Source organism: Barbus barbus, assembly GCF_936440315.1.
Source record: "Barbus barbus genome assembly, chromosome: 27".
NCBI classification, from domain to species: domain Eukaryota; kingdom Metazoa; phylum Chordata; class Actinopteri; order Cypriniformes; family Cyprinidae; genus Barbus; species Barbus barbus.
In genome coordinates this window covers 18,475,471-18,494,770 of record NC_136755.1, presented here as the reverse complement: position 1 = coordinate 18,494,770, position 19,300 = coordinate 18,475,471, and the positions used below count along the sequence as shown (strand labels likewise).

The 19,300-nt window shown below is 35.1% G+C and overlaps 1 protein-coding gene across 1 annotated transcript in view; it reads right to left on the bottom strand.

The window, feature by feature from the left end:
* Positions 1 to 18,107, bottom strand: part of LOC306847507 (adenylyl cyclase-associated protein 2-like) — a 32,142-nt gene extending 14,035 nt beyond the window's left edge. The window contains exons 1-4 of the mRNA XM_079381464.1: positions 17,908 to 18,107; positions 13,768 to 13,898; positions 11,913 to 12,013; positions 6,754 to 6,831 (exon numbers count right to left, since the gene is read on the bottom strand). Of these exons, the coding sequence (XP_079237590.1) occupies positions 6,754 to 6,831; positions 11,913 to 12,013; positions 13,768 to 13,888 (300 nt within the window). The 5' untranslated portion in view covers positions 13,889 to 13,898; positions 17,908 to 18,107. The remainder of the gene's footprint in view (positions 1 to 6,753; positions 6,832 to 11,912; positions 12,014 to 13,767; positions 13,899 to 17,907) is intronic.
* Positions 18,108 to 19,300: the final 1,193 nt, after the last annotated feature.

Below are 19,300 nucleotides of genomic sequence, written 5' to 3'. Positions count from 1 at the left end.
AGAACATCATACCAACAGTAAAATATGGTGGTGGTAGTGTGATGGTCTGGGGCTGTTTTGCTGCTTCAGGACCTGGAAGACTTGCTGTGATAAATGGAACCATGAATTCAGCTGTCTACCAAAAATCCTGAAAGACAATGGGTCTCATTCACTAATAAGTGCGTACGTTTTTTGTATTTATACGCACATTTGAACTTCTCACGAAAACTTTCCGCCTAATTCACAACACGTGCGTACGCACATGAGCTTGTTCTTAAACTTGTTCTTCTGTTAGTGAATCTGGAGTCTTCTAAAAGAGCGCCCGCGTGCACGAGGTTAGTGATTAGCATAATACACGCCCAAACCAGCTCCATATAAGGGCTTTCCACAAAGCGGCACTCGTCTAGAGAAAGACAATTATGGCACCGAAACAAAAGACAAAGAAAAATAACTTTAACGATAATGAACGTGAGGTTTTGCTGTCTGAGGTGGAAGCCAGAAAAAATGTGTTATTTAAAAGCAACTGAACAGCCATTCGTCACTCTCAGCAAACATATCTGTACGCCAGAGCCGGCGCCAGGGCACCTCCATCGAGGGGGCATTTAAATTTCTAGGGGGGGGCACAAATCATGTTGTGTGTGTGTGTGTGTGGGGGGGGGGGGGGGGTGTATTCGTGAAGAGCGTGCAATCTGTGATCGCGTGCAGTTGCTGACGCTCACTAAATCGTTCAATTGCTTTCTTATGTGCGCTGTTTTATCAGTACTTTCGCTTTCAATATCGATCACGTTCAGCAAGGATGGGAGAGGATGGAAAGTGGGGAGGCACAGTAACTCGTATGGGGGGCCACGGCCCGCGAGTGCCCCTCTTGGCGCCGGCCCTGCTGTGCGCTCTCTAAAGACGCGCTCTCTCCTTAGAGCACGCGCCGCAATGCCTTCAAGCAGTACCAAGTGTGCCATGCCTCCAAACACAAGGTGAGAAACAATAATCACCGTTTATATAAGGATAGATCAGGTGATTTGTTGTTTGGACCTCTAATTATATATATATATATATATATAAATAAATATATATATATATATATATATATATATATATATATATATATAATTGGACCTCTAATTATACTTTATTATCAATTTTAACGTCTAGTTACTTTTCACCCACCCTACATAACATATCTAATTATATATGGGGTTCTTTATACATGCTTACAAGGCCCCGAGCGTACATGATTATTGCGTACGTGTGGTATAAGTTGTATTTTTTCGTACATTTAGAATAAATTTTAGTACGAAAGTTTTTGATGAATCATGATTTATTAGTGAAAACGTCCGTACGCACATTTCACGCAAAAATTTAGTGAATGAGACCCAATGTCTGGCCATCTGTTCGTGACCTCAAGCTGAAGCAAACTTGGGTCCTGCAGCAGGACAATGATCCAAAACACACCAGCAAATCCACCTCTGAATGGCTGAAGAAAAACAAAATGAAGACTTTGGAGTGGCCTAGTCAAAGTCCTGACCTGAATCCTATTGAGATGCTGTGGCATGACCTTAGAAAGGCGGTCATGCTCAAACCCTCCAATGTGGCTGAATTACAACAATTCTCCACAGCGCTGTAACAGACTCATTGCAAGTTATCGCAAACGCTTGATTGCAGTTGTTGCTGCTAATGGTGGCCCAACCAGTTATTAGGTTTAGGGGGCAAGCACTTTTTCACACAGGGCCATGTGGGTTTGGATTTTGTTTTCCCTTCATAATAAAAAACTTCATGTTGTGTTTACTTGTGTTATCTTTGATTAATATTTAAATTTGTTTGATGATCTGAAACATTAAAGTGTGACAAACATGCAAAAAAATAAAAATTCAGGAAGGGGGCCAACACTTTTTCACACCACTGTATATATATATATATATATATATATATATATACACAACCCGAATTCCAGAAATGTTGGGACGTTTTTTAAATTTGAATAAAATCAAAACTAAAAGAATTTCTAATAACATGAGCCAATAGTTTATTCGCAATAGAACATAGATAACATAACAAATGTTTAAACTGATAAATTTTACAATTTTATGCACAAAATTTGATCATTTCAAATTTGATGCCTGCTACAGGTCTCAAAATAGTTGGGACGGGGGCATGTTTACCATGGTGTAGCATCTCCTCTTCTTTTCAAAACAGTTTGAAAGCTGTGAATTCCAACAAGAATGTCAAATTTGGACTTGTCTGACCATAGAACACTTTTCCAGTTTGAAACAGTTCATTTTAAATTAGCCTTGGCCCACAGGACACAACGGCACTTCTGGACTATGTTCACAAATGGCTTCCTTTTTGTACGACAGAGCTTTAGTTGGCATCTGTAGATGGCACGGCGGATTGTATTTACCGACAGTGGTTTCTGGAAGTATTCCTGGGCCCATTTAGTAATGTCAAAGACAGAATCATGCCGATGAGAGATGCAGTGTTGTCTGCGGGCCCGAAGACTACGGGCATCCAACAAAGGTCTTCAGCCTTGTCCCTTACGCACAGAGATTTCTCCAGTTTCTCTGAAACTTTTGATGATGTTATGCACTGTAGATGATAAGATTTGCAAAGCCTTTGCAATTTGACATTGAGGAACGTTGTTTTTAAAGTATTCAAAAAAATGTTTACGCACTCTTTCACAGATTGGCGAGCCTCTGCCCATCTTTACTTCTGAGAGACTCTGCCTCTCTAAGACATCCCTTTTATGTTACAGACCTGATATCAGTTAACTTAATTAGTTGCTAGATATTCTCCCAGCTGAATCTTTCCAATATTTCTTGCTTTTTAAGCCCTTTGTTGCCCCTGTGCCAACTTTTTTGAGACCTGTAGCAGGCATCAAATTTGAAATGAGCTCATTTAGTGGATAAGTGTAAAATTTCTCCATGTAAACATTTTTTTTTGTTATCTATGTTCTATTGTGAATAAAATATTGGCTCATGTGATTTGAAATGTCATCACATGTCATGTGATTTTTTTCCGGAATTCGGCTTGTATGTGTATATATGTTTAATTTACTTTAAATATATATATACATACATATACACACACACACACATAAATATATATATATAAAGGTGAAGGGAAGTGGTGTGTGGCCAAGTATGGTGACCCATACTCAGAATTTGTGCTCTACATTTAACCCATCCAAGTGTACACACAGTAGTGAACACACACCCGGGGCAGTGGACAGCCATGTATATATTTAAAGTAAATTAAACCTATATATTATATATATATATATATATATATATATAGGTTTAATTTACTTTATTTATATATATAAAAATGTATATGAATGTACTTAAATAATATGAAATTTAATTTTAAATAAAGTAATAAAATAAAATAACTCCAGATATATAATTGGATACATATGAAAAACATCAATTACAATATATATAAACTACATACTACACTTTAATTTAAATTAAATAATTGTAATTTAATGAAATAAAAATATAGATAAATAATTGGACACATATTTACTTTATGAACTATGGAAATTACAATTTACGTAAAATATTTTCAGAATTTAAGATATGGATAAATATCCTCTGAACAGACATTATGGTCAGTCACAGTGCGATGCATTTTGACTGTGAACAACTATGTTATAAGAGGAATTAGAGAGAAACAGCTGCGGTCTACAGGCCACACAAACACTCCTCACCGAGCGACAGGCCTGTCACGTGACCTAAGCCACAGACACACACCAACTCAAATATAGAACATGCCCATAAAAAGCCACAGAATGCAAGCACAGTCCCACACACACATATACAGAGAGAGAGAAAAGCCAGAGGTTTAGGGCAACTGTCCAGCATCCCTCCTGGGAGCTACACGCACTTCACACTACTGATGGAGAGGAACAATGGCTAAACATAGTGTGTGTGAGTGAGAGAATGTTTGTAGGATATATTTATATATGCATGAACAGAAAAAACGTATTTGTGAATTATTGTGAAGCTGAGCTGGTGTGAATGTGTGTACAGTAGAGTACTAAAAAGATAGTTGCCAGTCTTTTCTTAGCATATCTAATTCAGGTTGAGTTTTTTTTCCATTCAGATTTGTGGGAATCCATTTCCAGAAATACCCTCCTCCCCTCACCAATGCATTTGACCGATCCATTTGTTTTTATTTAATTGTTAGTTATAACCACTATAATGCGAGATTGTTACTGCTAGGTTGTTATTCCTCAATGCAAGTCTATAGGATTTTTTATAGGATCATTTTAATAAGCATTAGGTCTGCTTAGAAAAGGAATAGCACAATTCTCCATAACAAGTCGCATGATTTAAGGTATAATTTACGTCTGTTGCGCAAACGGTGCAAGACAAACATCTTGTCTCATGGGATTTTCTGCCAATGGCCATTAGTTTGTCACATACAGATCAGAGATTTGGCCTTCAGTTGGTTAATCACATTGAGTGCAATAAATATTGAATCGGTGTTCAAATTAAACAGGAATCACTTTTAAAATCTAAATAAAAAAACAGAAAAACACACTAAATATCACAAACAGTCCTGCTACAGCGCTTTTCCTACCACTTGTGTATCCAGTGTTTGATTCTCCATCCTACTTTCATCCAATAGCCTTTGGTCTGAGATCTTCTTCCTGTTTGGGCAATGTGAACCAAAGTCCGATGACATGACATCACACTGGCCCCCTGCACTTCCCCCTGGCTACTGTGTGAATGCATTGGGAATGTGTCGCATTGGCATTTTTTAAAACGGGAGATGTAATCCCTATGTGAACAGAAACCATAGTCGCATGGCTGACCACATCGCTCAGAATAGTATGGAGGAGAGTAAGAGGTCGGCATTATAGCGGAATAGAGCTTTTAAGTTGAAAAGCACTGAATTTATATCACCCTTAAAGGAAAAGTTCACCCCAAAATTAAAATCTGTAAATTTACTAACCCTCAGGACATTCAAGATGAGTTTGTTTCTTCATCGGAACAGATTTTGAAATGTTTTGCATCACATTAATTGCTCACCAATGGATCCTCTGCAGTGAATGGGTGCCGTCAGAATGAGATTCCAAACAACTGATAAAAACATCACAATAACCTCATGCAGCGAAAATCTGCTGGTTTGTAATAAACAAAATCATCATTAAGACGTATTAACTTTAAACCATTGCTCTTGGCTAAAATAAAAGTCCTCTTTCCATAATATTGCTCTCTCCAGTGAAAAAGTTGTCTGATTCAGAAGTTGACAAGTGAAACACTCCAAAACAGTTTTAAACAAATATGTCGGTGGATATTGATGATAGAGGACAACAGAGGATTGACTTTTTCATTGGAGGAAGCATTATTATGGATTGTAGACTTTTTGTGGCATTTTAATGTTAAAATGTTTAAATTAATTGATTTTTTAAACACAGCTTTTTGCTTCACAAGAGATTCAATGATGGACTAGAGTCGTGTGTATTACTGAGTTGTTTTTATCAGCTGTTTGAGCTCTCATTCTGACGGCACCCATTCACTGCAGAGGATCCATTGGTGAGTAAGTGATGGAATACTAAATTTCTCCAAATCTGTTCTGATGAAGAATCTACATCTTGGATGGCCTGAGGGTGAGTAAATGTTCAGCAAATGTTCAAAATTGTTCATTTATAGGGACAGTTCACCCAAAATAAAAATTCTGTCATTATTTACTCAGTAAAGAAACTTTAAAATGGTAAGCACAAGATTTCAAGTCTTCAGAAACACATAATAGCTTTGTGTGATAAAAAAAAAAAAAGTTTAGGTCCATTATTCCATCTATTTGGAAAATCTTTACCTGGAAAAAAAGACGTGTTTTAATTTTCCTCATAAGAAAAATAACATTTAAATCTGAAACATGAGGGTGAGTAAATAATGACAGAAATCTCACTTTTGGTGATCTTCACAGTCGGCATGAAATGAAAATGCACCCTAACTATTTTCTAAATACGTTCAATACATTGATCTCATTGTGACAATTTATCCATTCAGGTTTTTTTTTTTTTGGACTTCTTAATCAAAATGCCATAAGTCAATCTTACAGAGAAATGACAGACATCTCTCTAGTCTCTAGTGATGTATGTGCTAAACCTCCTCAGTCATTTAGTCTGTGTTTATGTTAAAACAGAAGCATTATTTAGGCTTTAACCAATTTGTCTCCATTTAATCAGCAACCAGCAAATAAAAGCAAGTCCCCCACCCCACTTTTCTTCTATATTGTGACTTATGTTTCACTCAAACTTATGTCACAATACAGATACAAGACATCCGTTTCGTCGCAACTTTAAATTTCAGGTAGACATCTGTTGAGACTGCACCGACTCAAGAGTCATATGGGTCATTTGCTGAAGAGACTCTCCCAGCAGGCACTTTTAGTCAAGCTAAACATTGTTATTATGGTGTTTTAAATATGACAAACTCTGTAGTGTGAGATGTGCTAACAGTGCTTCAATGCAAGTGGTTACTTCAGGGGTGTCCAAACTCGGCCCTAGAGGGCCACTATCCTGCAGCGTTTAGCTCCAACTTGCCTCAACACACTTACCTGGAAGTTTCTATATGCATAGGAAGACCTTGATTAGCTGGTTCAGGTCTGTTTAATTGAGGTTGGAGCTAAACTCTACAGGACAGTGGCCCTCTAAGAGCAGGATTGGGTATCCCTGAATTACTTCATGACCATAAACCTGTGAAATGTCACGTCGTAAGGTTACATCTAGTTTAAATGTATGAAATCATATGTATATTGGTTTGGTTATACCTTTGCTGGCTCCTTGTGTGTCATGGCCATTTTGAGGAAAGCACGCTGGACCTGAAGGGCATTGCTCACCATCTCTGCCTGTTGGATAAAAAAAATTCAAGCAACAACAAATTTATTTATTATATATTTATAATAGTACTGTACTTAATAGCATTTTGTGGAGGAACTACATTATGAAACTTTTTACAATAAAATGCCTTTGTCTTTCCAAGGCTAATTTTCACCTAGCATTTTATGTATACACACAATTAAATTATGATTTTGCATGTATTGCATAATTTTGCAAAGGAAATTTTTGAATTGAAAAGCTCGCAATAACATTCTTTTAATAAATATGTGAAATGTAAATAATGTCTAAAACATTAATATATAAATATTCTTTTCACAAGTGATATTGACCTTTTTTTGCTTTCTTTAATATAATGTTCACACAAAACATTTTGAAATTCCATTAAATTCGATCTTTTTTTATATATTTCACTCTGTTTTCAAATTAACCATATTATTTAGAATGTGAAAATATTTTTATGATGGATTTTAAGAGTTAAAAGTCTGGTTCTGGGACAATGATCAAACAACATCGATAAAGGGCATTTGAGAAGCAGCAAAAATGAAGTATGAAAGGTATAGACATATTTGAAGAAAGATTTAATGTGACCTTTATATAATAAAAAGTTCTGTTATATAAAAATCAACCTTGGGGACATAAAGTACCAAAGTTAGAAAAGCGCCTAAATGAAGTAAAACCTACTTGGATAGAACTGAACCCTCAGCTGCACACACACATACACACAAATTGAGGTAAATCCTACATTTAGGAAAAGACTTCCTCTTGCAGAACATGGGGAAAGCCAGAGGTCTGTTTTACCTTAAAAGGAGCTGACTATAGGAGATAAAACCCTCTCCCAGCCCATCTCTTTCAGCACTGATGAAAAACTTAGATTGGTGAATGTTGCCTTTCGAGGTAAAGACACTTCACGGGATTTATCATCGGTAATTCCCACACTTTCAGGTTCAAAAGGTCACCTCTGCGGTTAAATCAAGGCAATCAGGCTGTGGTTCAGACCAGCAGTGTATGGCAGAGGAGAAAGGGACATTGTATGCAATCTCTTTCTAGAACTCTTTTAAGAAGTTTGATGCCAATCTTAACTGAATCGAAACACAATAACTGGGCAATCATACTGTAGTTTATTACAGTTTCACATATATAAACATGTCATGTTTCAATCTGGGTTTTTGATTGCACATTTCAATACAAAGGCATAAATTAAACTGAAGATGTTCCTCTAAGATTCTAATATTGGGTAAAGAAAAAAATATAATAAATCTTATTTTTTAAGTATTATAATACATAGAATTAAGTACATCTTTCAAAGTTTGGAATGATTTTTTAATGTTTTTGACAGAAGTCTCTTATGCTCGCTACATTTATTTGACCAAACATAAAGTAATAACAGTAATATTGTAAAATATTATTACAATTTAATTATACTTTAATTCTTCCTGTGATGCAAAGCTGAATTTTCAGCAGTCAGTTTACTCCAGTCTTCAGTGTCACATGATCCTTCATAATTCATACTGATATGCTGATTTAGTGCTCAAGAAACATTTATTATTATAATCATGCTGATAACAGTGCTGTTTAATATTTTAATCTTGGAACAACGAAAACAAATCTTACTGACCCTTGACCCCTTTTTTTTATACTGCATATTATTTAAATAAATAGTTTATTATATTATTATTTAAATAGATATAGAAAATATAATATTTTCCATATTATATTGTAAAACATTAAAAAAACAAAAAACAATTATTTATTTTTGAAAATGACAAGTTGTCCTAATTTACAGTAAACTTACTATTTTACACACTATAAATCATATCTGAAAAAGTTTGAAAACCCTCCAAAAGAGCACATCCACACAGACCACAAACATTTAGCGCAGACAGCCTCTTTTCACTGTGCGAAAGATCCCGCACACACACTCAAAGAGCCATTTCTCATCTCTTATTAGACCAAAAGAGAAATGTTTCCTCTCTGAGTTGAGCTTGAGGAGAATTCCAGTGTTAACAAAGAGGACACATACATCCTTCTCCCACTTTCTTTCTGCTCTTTTCACCCGTCCTCTCTCCCTCTTTGCATAATATTACATTCCATCACTAGAATGAGCCACTGTGCCTCTGTGTACACTAAGTACATTGTCCAGCGCCTCATTTCTCAAGCAACTCTTTAGTTACCAATCGGTAGCGACTGGACATGAAATGTAAGCCATATAGACCGTTATGTACTGTCAGTCAAAAAGAAGCCCTAACATTTCAGATATTGTTTGCAGGCCATCAACTTGAAAAGTACCTTGTGTTAGGACAGATGAGACAGAAGCACTTACTGACAAATGATTGATGGTAAGAGCTCTTATGGAGCAAATGCACATTAATTCTGATGAAGATAATGACCAGGACATTTTAGTTAAATGTTTATCTTATTATAAAATTATTGTCAATTGCCAGTAGCTTGGTCAAGAGACTGATGAGAATTTTTTTAGTTCGCACTGAAATTTTTGACTTGATTGCAGATTTTTGTATTTTGGCAAATCTGAAAACAGTGTGACATTGTTGAGATCTCGAAATTTCTAAGCAAAAAGAGTGACCTTTAAGATACACTACAATTCAAAAGTTTCGGTATTTGAAAGAAACTATTACCGTGAAAAAAAATGGATACTTTTATTCAGCAGGGATGCATTCAATAAATGAAATGTCACAATAAAGACATTTATAATGATACACAAGATTAGGGGTGTCCCAGACTAAGGATTTTCATAGTCGAATCGGAATTTTCAAATCTTGCCGATATTCGACTGATAGTCGAATCATATGTTTTGGGGGCGAGGCGAAATACATTACCAAGAGTCAAGTCAGACACAGTCATAAATACCGACGTTAACACACAGGGAAAATGTGTAACGGACTACTCGCTAGGGCTGTAGTACTCGAGTCCAGTCTCAAGACGTTTTTCTATCGTCTCGGACTTGTTGGTATTTGGACTCGGACTTGTCTCGGACTTGGTCTTTGGACTCGCCAAATGTTCTAGTTGGTCTCGACTGAGTCCAGCTATATACTTTTTTTCTCTTTCAAAACAAAACCATATATCTGGCTCGCTTGTTCGGAAAATGGGTAATGTAAATGGTTTAATTCCATCTAGCACGGCATTGGCATTGGTCGCCTGGTAAATGCACAACTGCGTCATATGCCTGGCTCCGAGTGTGCGCGCTGAGCGGAGGCATAAATCATATTTATTTTGGCCACAGATACAATGCCGGCGAGTTGCATAATACAGTTTGGTTTTACAAAGTTTGTTGGAGTTTTCCCTCTCACTTTCCTTCGCTTTTAAATAGCTTATAAATGCCCGTGTGCATTTTACTTTCACTTTCATTTCCAGTCAATTGCTTATCTATAACTTACAACGACAAATTGTCTGCAATAAACATGGGACTTTTATTAACAAAACAAATAAAAATACATCACTACCATGCTATAAGCCTAATATAAAATAACAAACTTACAAAATGTTTAAATGTAAAAAAACCTTGAAAATCAGCAAACGCTGTGGAACCAAATGACTAAGAAACAGAACGAATAAAGCCTGGAGGCACGGAATACACCTTAATGTAAAATAAAAGAAATTACACAAAAAAATTGAAATAAAGTAAAAATAAGCAAACACTGTGGCTATGGCTGGGCGATTTTATCGATTAATTCGAATTTAATGTTTTGCCACAATTAAATTTTGTATAAATCGAGGAATCGAGGAATTTTGTATAGAAATATTACCAAATGCTAGAATTAGACACTTTGACAATAACAGTAAAGAGAAAAGAACGATCCAACCGCATGTCGGTGCAAATGCTTAACCGCTTACGTGTGATGCTCTCTAGGTGTCATTCACACAGAATGTGCTTTTGTGTTCCCAAAGATGCGACGCGGGCAGTGGAATAGGAAAAAATGCAAGAAGATGGGAGTTAAACAGCTTTTAATAACTAGAGCGCCGTGTTTTTAGAAAGCCGTTTCATGCACGAGACGCTGCGAGAGACACGAGCGCAACAGTCAATCGTGTCCATGTTTACATAGAAAAAACAATGGAAAAGCAGCGTAATCGAATAAAAAACCTTGAAGAACTACTACTGTATGTCTGATATTTCATGTTTGAATCAGGGTGACAGGCTGAAAACTGCTGTTCATTGTTTTACAGAGCCTTTATAGTTAATAATAGCACTCTAGGTATTATACCTTCAGTCATTTTGAATTTGAATTGCTTGAGAATTTTTTTAAGCATTTTTCTTATACATTTTTCTTAGTATTATTTCTGAACATATAATATGCATAAGAAAAGTTTGTACAAGATGTAGTTGTAGTTCATGCATCTTTTCTGCAAAGATATTTAGTGATTTGTTTAACATTTACATCATGATGACAACTTCATGTGTGGTGCACTTAGAATAGAATTTTCTTTAACTAGAGGGCTACTTAAGTAAAAGTTGCTTGAATCAAGTTGTAGTTACATTTTCAAGCTGACTTGTTAAAATCGTACAAAATCGAGAATTGGTCAAATGTTCTGAGAAAAATCAAGATTTTTTTTTTTTTTGTCATATCGCCCAACAATAGAAACAAATAAAAATGAATTAATTTCTTTAATTCTTCAATCTTTAATTGTCTGTTCTCTAACTGAACTAAATGAACACCTGTAACACTGTCTATATATCCCCCATCCCCGGAGGATGTATGTATTATATAGCACCTATATCCAATCCTTATCAAACACACCTTTTTATTTGTTTATATTAAAACATTTTCCATTTATGATGCGAATGGATTTAACAAAGCTGCAGGGAAACAGAAGAGCACAAAGCCAATTGTCAAATATAGCAGAGTTATGTGAACCTGGAAAGTAACAGCTGTGAGCTCCCTCAGCAGCTGTACTGTTGGGCTGACGGTTGGACATCTGTGAGTCTGTGCAGTCATTTGGTACTATAAACTAAGAGCTCTTAACAGAATGACTTCACTCTTATATTATCTACCTCGGCTCATCTTCTGTCAGAATTCCTGGCTGTCTCTCTGTAAAATCTGCATTGACAGTGACATTCACAAACGCTTGCACTTACATGCTTAGCCACATCTCCACCAATAGCTGTGCTGGTCCTCAAATATTCAGACACTGAACCCCTCAGCAAGTCATCAAACTCCTCCATGTTTTCGGATTCACCTTAAAATCAAAGAAAGAGAGAGATCAACAAAACAGAATTAACAGAATCTAATAAACAACATTAATTCAACAAAATAAACAGAACAAGCAACACATCCAACAGAAGATGTTTTGAAATGCCATTCATTGTTGGGGATTTTGAGATTTTTGACAAGACAATATAACAAAGAGTTCAACTATGTTCTTTTTTTAAGACAATCAGATGGGTTTGAATTTAATACATGATATGCAAATTCAGTTTACAGACTCCATTATATTTAGTGTATAATTTATTTGTTGTTTGTTTTTAAGATATTTGACAAAAAAATGACTAAAATAAAATAACTACAACAAAAATCTTATTGCTGAACATAAGAATTGTATGTATGTATGTATGTTTATGTTTATTTCATTCATGGATTTTTTTTTTTTTCCCACAAAACTTACTTCATCATCCTCATTCATATAATTTATAAAACCATGATGAAAAGAAGGCAGGATGAAGAATATCTTATATTTCCTGCCCCCTCAAAAAAAAAAAAAAAACACCAAAAAAGTCATTTCCAAAAACTCAACATATCAAGTCCCCATCAATACATGACGATAACAAATGAACAAACTAGAAACCAAAAACATCAACCCGACACAAATTCCAAAGCAAAAGCAAACCATGATAACAACCATCATCATCATCATCATCAATTTATATAAGTATTCATCCAAAGCAAAAGCAAACCATAATCACAACCATCATCATCATAATCATCAATTTCTATAAATGTTCATATAAATCCATTGTTTTCTCTTTAAATCCTTTTTTAAACTGAAATATATTTTTACATTGCTTTAGTTCATTTAGCAGAGAATTCCAAACTTTCACTCCCACCACTGAAGTACACTTTTGTTTTGCTGTTGTCCTTACAATTGGATACTTAAAATGTCCCTTTCTTCTTCCTTCATTTTCTATAAGGATAAACAAGTGTTGAAGGTTTGTGGGCAATATTTTATCTTTTGCTTTAAACATAACAATAAGTGTCCGTAATTCAACCAATTCTTTAAATTTTAACAGTTTAGAGCCAAAAAATAAAGCATTTGTATGCTCTCTATAATCTGTTTTAAATATAATTCGTATGACTCTCTTTTGTAATAAGAAGAGTGACTTTGTGTTGCTTTGATATGTGTTTCCCCACACCTCCACACAGTAGCTAATATAAGGCAACACCAGTGCACAATACAAAGTTCTCAATTTAATTAATATTAAAATTATTACCGTCGCTATAATTAGTTTTATTATGATTAATATAAATGTTATTGTTATTATTAGTAATAATTCCACTATTTAAATCACTTATTACAGAAGCAATAACTCAAGTAGAACAATTTGGAAAAAAGTTTGGTCAAACTAAATATAATCTATCACTAAAAAAGACACTGTGAAAACACTGAATTGCCCACACAAACTTGAAACTGGAGGAAGCAGAAGAGAGAGTTCAGAAATCCCATTTACTGACATCCATATCCATTATATATTTCAGACTTTGTCAATGTGCAGTTCGCCAAGGCTAATGCCACTCTGTTCCTATGAGAATATTTTTCCCATGAAGAAAAAAATCCCCTAAAAGTCAGAGGTCTTCTCCTTAAGATAATCTGTACAGACAATGCCCTGTGGACTCATCAAAACAGACCACAACAGCTTTTTATCTTTTATAAATAAAAACCTATTAATATATTGAATAATTCAGAACTGCTGTCAGGATGTGTTGTACTTCTGGTACCTCCGTTGAAAATGCTGCTGATATCTCCGTTGACCAAACCCCCAGGACAGTTCTGCAGTTTGACCGCCACCGCCTCCAGACGAATTACTGCCTGCTCCAGACGCTCAACCAGTGCTTCCATGTCAACGGTCCTGGAGAAACAGAGCAAACTCTTGGTCTGTGCCAAATGGCCGTTATGGCCTGTGAAAGCTGTTTGATTTGTTGGGACTTCATGACCTGAGTACCAGTCTGTTCAGTAAAACACTGGCTTCTCCCTGGAACGGTCAAATGACAGCACGTATCCCAGAGAAACATGACAACAATAATTATGAGGAATGTTTTATTGACTTTCTTGAAGTCTGCCACTGATGCCAGTCACTGCCATCATAACATCCACTATCAAAAATATAAAAAATAGTATTATTACAATAATATGAATATATTATAATAAATTATAAAGTAGCTAATATTGACTTTCTGCAAATCTATCGCATACACACACACACTGTGAGTATATGAAGGCGTGGAGAGTTCACTGGCAGCCGTCCACATGACCACACCTCAATACTCATCTGCTAACAAGAATGTAACAGTCAGTTCAGTTATGACAGCATCAAGAGGAGGCCACAAACTGTGCTGTCAACAGTCCAAAATCAGCAGTTTATCAAACTATTTCATTACATAACATGCCCAAATAAAAACCTTTTTAAAAAAGAACTCAACCAGAATACAGTACAAACTATAAATATCGTTGCCATCTCGACATGTTTCATCCTCCATCTGAGCACCTGATCAGCAAATACAAATTCTGTTCTATATTTGAGATGTTTTAGTCATTATTAGTCATTTAGTCATTATTGAAAAAAAACAATACATCAAATCAGTCATTAGACCTGCTTCATTCATCTTTCATTTCGGACCTTCAGTCATTAAATGTTCATTAAAAACTATTCATTAAATCTAACTGATTTAAAGTGTGTGTGTGTGTGTGTGTGAGTGTGTCTGTATATACACATGTTTGTTTTTGTGAATTGTGGGGACATTCCATAGGCGTAATGGTTTTTATGCTGTACAAACCGTATATTCTATTGCCCTACACCAACCCTACCCCTTACAGGAAACTTTGTGCATTTGTACTTTCTCAAAAAAACTCATTCTGTATGATTTATAAGCCTTTTGAATTATGGGGACACTGAGAATGTCCTCATAAATCACCTTCTCCTTGTAATATCTATGTCATACCCATGTCATTATACAAATTTGTATCCTCATAAGTCACAAAAACACACACGTACGAGCACACACACACACGCACGCACACGCACATATGCACACGCACACATATATATATATATATATATATATATATATATATATATATATATATATATACACACACACATACACTTTCAAAAAAGCAATAATGTACCAGGTAAAGTATCAAATATTTCAAAATTTTCAAATCGTTTTGGATAACATCGGCATATATGAAATTAAATAGATATGAAATTAAATAGATTAAATAAAATTTGCCAGAAATGAAATCTAATGCTGGTATTTGAAGTCTAATAAACAGCGTGTCATCATCATTATTCTTATTAGAGGAAAGAAGTGGAATTTGATCGTCCAATCTTGTTCATATCACTGACCAATAATAATCACATCAGTCAGTAACTTCTTTGTGGTTACTGTTACCTATTAAGACAGCAAACTTGACCATCATACTCAATACTATTGTTCTATTATTTATTAAAGAATGCATTGTGAATGCATTGGTGGGTTTACAAGAAGTGAAACAGAGCAAATAAGAATCTATATTGTGTATAATGTGAATATGTGAAGGAGTATATTGTAGATTCCTTTTATGTACACACATTTAAACAATTATTCTGATTCAATTGAGAGGTTTTATGTCTGTTACAATAAACAGTGGAGAGGAAGAAAAGTCTGATATACAAAAAAGCAAATGAGCACAATCTGGCAAACAATATTATCAACTTCCACCTTCACACAATCAATCATCATACAATAGCAGTGAGGAGCTAACAGCACACCACACTGATTCATTCACCTGCACATTAAAGAGAGAATAGACAACAAAAGAGCCGTATTTGCTGCATTTGACATGTAGCTTCTCTCTCTGTGACACACGTCAGCAGTAATTAATAATGACCCAGTGTGGAAACGCTCACGTCTCTCTAGAGAATTCTCTAGGCCCTGCCAAATGCCTGACCTGGCCTCAGCTGGGCTTTTCAGAGAGGAAGAATAAGCACTGAGCTTGTGACACAGACAGAGTCGTTTCTAAAACACATGGCACCAAACCTCCAGCTTAAGTAGAGATCATCTAACCAGTGGCTACATGACTTGAGCACAGTGCTCCGCATTATAGGCTAAAAAATTATTCTAAATATCTAAGGCCTTCGTCAAATCAAATACTATTGTTTCAACCTGGTGGTCTCTGTGTGGTTAGTCTGCCATTAAACATGATAAATGCTGAATATTTCAGGAGTGATGCAGTCATCTATTTCTGAATGTCTATTCTCAGACTCTACATGCGGAGAGAAGGTGACTGAGGGTCTGAGCTCATGTGCTAATAAACATTTCAAAGCATATGCCTTGAATGCCAGTGTGACATCCTTTCAATTACACCCTGATTGCATACTGAATTTAAAAAAATAAATATGGACATCTGTAACTTCTCAAGACATTATATAGGGACAATATAGATACTAATAATCTATTCATGGGCTGTCTGGAGGATATTCTGAAGAAATATGGTTTGTGCATCTCATTTACATCACTTACCATGTTTGAATAACCAGGGGTATAGGAATGTTTTATAAAGAGGGGGGACAAAATGTAATGACTATCTCCCAAAAAGGTGGGAGTTGCGATATCCTTTGTTATTAACATTCCCTTGCATAATTTTATCTGTATATGGATTATTTTGTACATGCATAATCTTATCTTTTGTGTCCATACATATTTGCATTTAATGTTTTGCATAAATCTCCAAAATTCCTTGCATGTTTAAGTAAACATACATGGCAATAAATCTTATTCTGGTTCTGATTCTGGTTTAAACAAAATCATCACAACATGACCCCAGTGCATCTACTATTTGTATTAAAAATAATAAAAATTATATACATATTTAATATAGTGCAAGCATTAAAAACATTGGTAGTAGTATTTAAAAATATATATATTTTATACTTTCTTGAAACAAAGCTCTGAAATTTAGCTAATAAGGGACCATTTTTTTTTAATTGAGATTTAAAATTTTCTGAATAAATAAGCTTTCAATTGATGCATGGATTGTTAGGATAGGACAATATTTGACTGAGATACAACTATTGGAAAATCTGGAATCTGAGGGTGCAAAAAAATCACAATATTGAGAAAATCGACTTTAAAGTTGTCCAAATGATGTTCTTAGCAATGCATATTACTAATCAAAAACTAAGTTTTGATATATTTACAGCAGGAAATTTACAAAATGTCTTCACGGAACATGATCTTTACATGATTTTTGGCATAAAAGAAAAATCGATCATTTTGACCCATACAATGTATTGTTGGCTATTGCTACAAATATAGCCTCACCAAGCTACTTATGACTGGTTTTGTGGACCAGGGTCACATATTATGTATATATAAAATACTATTCAAAATCACTTTATAGAAGAAATATATTTATTAAAGGAATATTAATTGTTCTGAAATCTAGCCAATATACAAGCCCACAAGGGGAGTAGGCTATGTCACCCTATTGATTTATGATAATATTAACATATAAGAATTGCTACTAGCCAGCATCACTTGACATGTAGCGCATGTCTAACAAAGCTAAAGTAACTAGCCTGTCTCATCATCTCTATCCCACAGACAGCAGACGCCTGCACGCGCTGATATGGCAACTGACAGATCCTGCAATTAGTGAAAAGATAAGGCACCCTGCCCTCTGACACCAACACACCACTGCAACCTAAAAATCGTGCTAGTTCAAACCAGATTCCTGCCAGCACAACGAGTGCGCGCGTCTCCAAACACAAAAACACGCACGTTTCCATGAGAACCTCCCACCCGCTCAGTGCGCGACCCAAAACGTCCCCCTAACGGCCTGGAATCATAACATGACAGAGACAGAGTCATTCTTACCCAAATACTACCTCTGACAAGGGATCCGGGGTTTACTCTCACGTTTTGTTTAGAAAAAGCGAGATGTGTTTCGGCTATAGAGGTCTGGTCCTGCCGTCCCCGGCGCTCTCCTGCTGTCACTCAACTGAGCCTTGCGCAGCCGCTTCCGGGACTTCCGTATTTGGGAAGGATGAATCAGAGAAAGGTTACATCAAGATGCCTAGATAGAGCAGTGCGAGAAGGTTAGACCGAGAAGGTTTCTATGAACATCTTGAATCTCGATGGTGCCACCATGAATGGCAAAGATATATGCTGAAAGAATAGCAACCACCTATTCAGTTAATATGAAAATATGAGACTGAATGACACTAAATTAATTTCAGAGGGTGTTTTTCTATCTGTGTGAATAGTTGTATTACAAGTGTCATAAACTTCCTGGAAAATATTTTTTTTTTAGCATAATCTTTTATCTTTTTAAAAAATAATAAATGTTGAAGCAATTTCTGAAACACATTATTAGCATAAATATATTAACATAATAAAATAATTTTGTGTGCCAAAAAGTCAGTATTCAAAATGAATGAATCCACTTTGTTGTCATGCAAAAAGAACAAAAACCTAAACCCTAAATATTACCATATTAGGTCAGCACTTTTTTTAATAGTGATTGTTTATGCTTGCCGTTTTCAAGGTGCAGGGAAAGGTAAATATTTTAGTGCTTTACCCGAGTCATTAAATCCAATTTTTTTTTTTTTTTTTTAACAACTGTTTATTAAATTTTATTTTGTGGAACAGTAGTACAAAAAAAGCAGCTGTACAAATTTAAAACCCACCCCTTGGTAGACTCAAAAATTAAAATAAAATAAATAATAATAATAAAGACATTAATTAATATTAATAGATAAATAACAATTTAATAATTTTTACAAAGATTTTAGAAGACACAACATTAAAAGCTGAATGGCATGAATTTACAGTTTATTAAATCAAAATTTTAAAGAAAATATTAAATATGAAAAATATCATTGAATATCAAAATATTAAGATATTAATATATTGTTGAAACATAAATGAATTAAGCCAACATGAATACAACAACATTAGTAAGAACTTGTTACATGGTTTGAGCTATATAGACTTTTAAAAGATTTACCGGTTATCATCTCAGACATCCATATTTGTCAGAGAATACTAATGCACTATAGAACAAAAAGTAAAAATAAATATATGCATACATAAACCGCATTGATGATCAATTTGTTACTTTGTTTATTAGTTTATTCAATTGCCATTACATACTGAGCAACTAATTATCTACACAACATTTGATTCACTGCACTTTTGACCCTACAAGAGATTATGAAGCAATCTGCCTGTCAGCCGGTATCAGTGCCTTCATTCTGCATCAGTTCCC